Here is a 1,093-nt window from a genome sequence, read left to right as displayed (position 1 = left end):
TTCCGTCAAAACGTGCTTTTTCTACAAGTGGAAACATCGTAACGGTGAAGAGAAGCTCGCTTAAGACTACCATGGTCCGAGATCTCGTTTTCATTGCAGAGAATTGGAAGGGTATCGATAGCCTCGAGCGTGGAGGGTTGTAGTGAGTCGGTTTACATAATATTATACTGTTTTACGTCTTAGTACTTGAGTTGTCCATTTCTTGTTGTCTCGACGCGTTACTCTTAATCTCTTCGAGCTCTTGTCCAACATACTCCAGTCGGCTGGGCGATGTGGTCCGCCGATGTCACGATCGCGTAACCACGAGCGATGCTCCGTGTGAGCTGTGGACTGCGCACCGCCGCGATTTCCGATGCAGTGCACGCTCCATCTTGATGCTCAGAAATTAGCCACGCTTCGGTATAGGCTTCGGCTCGTCCAGCACGTCGCTCCCGCCCTACATGACCTGGTGGTACGCGTACCACGGCCGCATTGCGTTCGACGGCAAGAGCTGGCCTGCGTACTTTGGCGCCGTCTTCACGTCCGAGGGCCGCTACATCAACATCGGCCAGGGCGACCGCATAAAGGTGGTGGACGCGTCTGGCAAGATCATGGCCAGCAAGTACTCGACTGGGCTACTCCGACTACTTACGCCAACCGCACGGCCGTCTGCAAGACGCACAGCAACCTCCGCACCAGACCTGGCGGCGTCGAACCTGGGCATCGTGTCGGACTCACGTGCGTCGAGCAAGAAGTACTGGACCCCGGAGAGAAACCGTAACGGCGACAACGCCAAGGTGCACCTGATCCACTTCGCTTTGAACGCAGCATCCGGCGTGGACATCATCCTGGATGGCACAGGCGCGGAAGAGTACGCTCCTCACCTGTTGTCCATCGGTAGTGGTGGTGCATGAATGCTGGTCCTGTGGGAGGTCGAGCGGCGACCTGACGGGGCACAATGTACGCGAAGGAGTTGGAATCGTCGAACGGCAAGGTCATCAGCGACAAGGTTACGGTGGACAAGTCGGTGGTGGCTAACCTCGCGGAGACGCTCGTACATGTAAGTCCCGGAAGCCTGTTGAGAAATTTTGTTTAGTGTGTTGAACACAAAATA

The 1,093-nt window shown here is 55.6% G+C and overlaps 1 protein-coding gene across 1 annotated transcript; it reads left to right on the top strand.

Moving 5' to 3' along the window:
- Positions 1–405: 405 nt before the first annotated feature.
- Positions 406–893, top strand: PPTG_20101 (hypothetical protein; the record flags this gene model as incomplete). The annotated part of the gene is made up of 1 exon (XM_008918738.1): positions 406–893. A coding segment is annotated over one exon (488 nt), but the record flags the coding sequence as incomplete, so codon positions are not given.
- Between the last annotated feature and the right edge of the window lie 200 nt (positions 894–1,093).

The sequence above is a fragment of the Phytophthora parasitica genome (genome assembly GCF_000247585.1).
Source record: "Phytophthora parasitica INRA-310 unplaced genomic scaffold supercont2.287, whole genome shotgun sequence".
NCBI classification, from domain to species: domain Eukaryota; phylum Oomycota; class Peronosporomycetes; order Peronosporales; family Peronosporaceae; genus Phytophthora; species Phytophthora nicotianae.
Note: the sequence above shows the minus strand (reverse complement) of the source record. Positions and strands in the feature narration are given on the sequence as shown.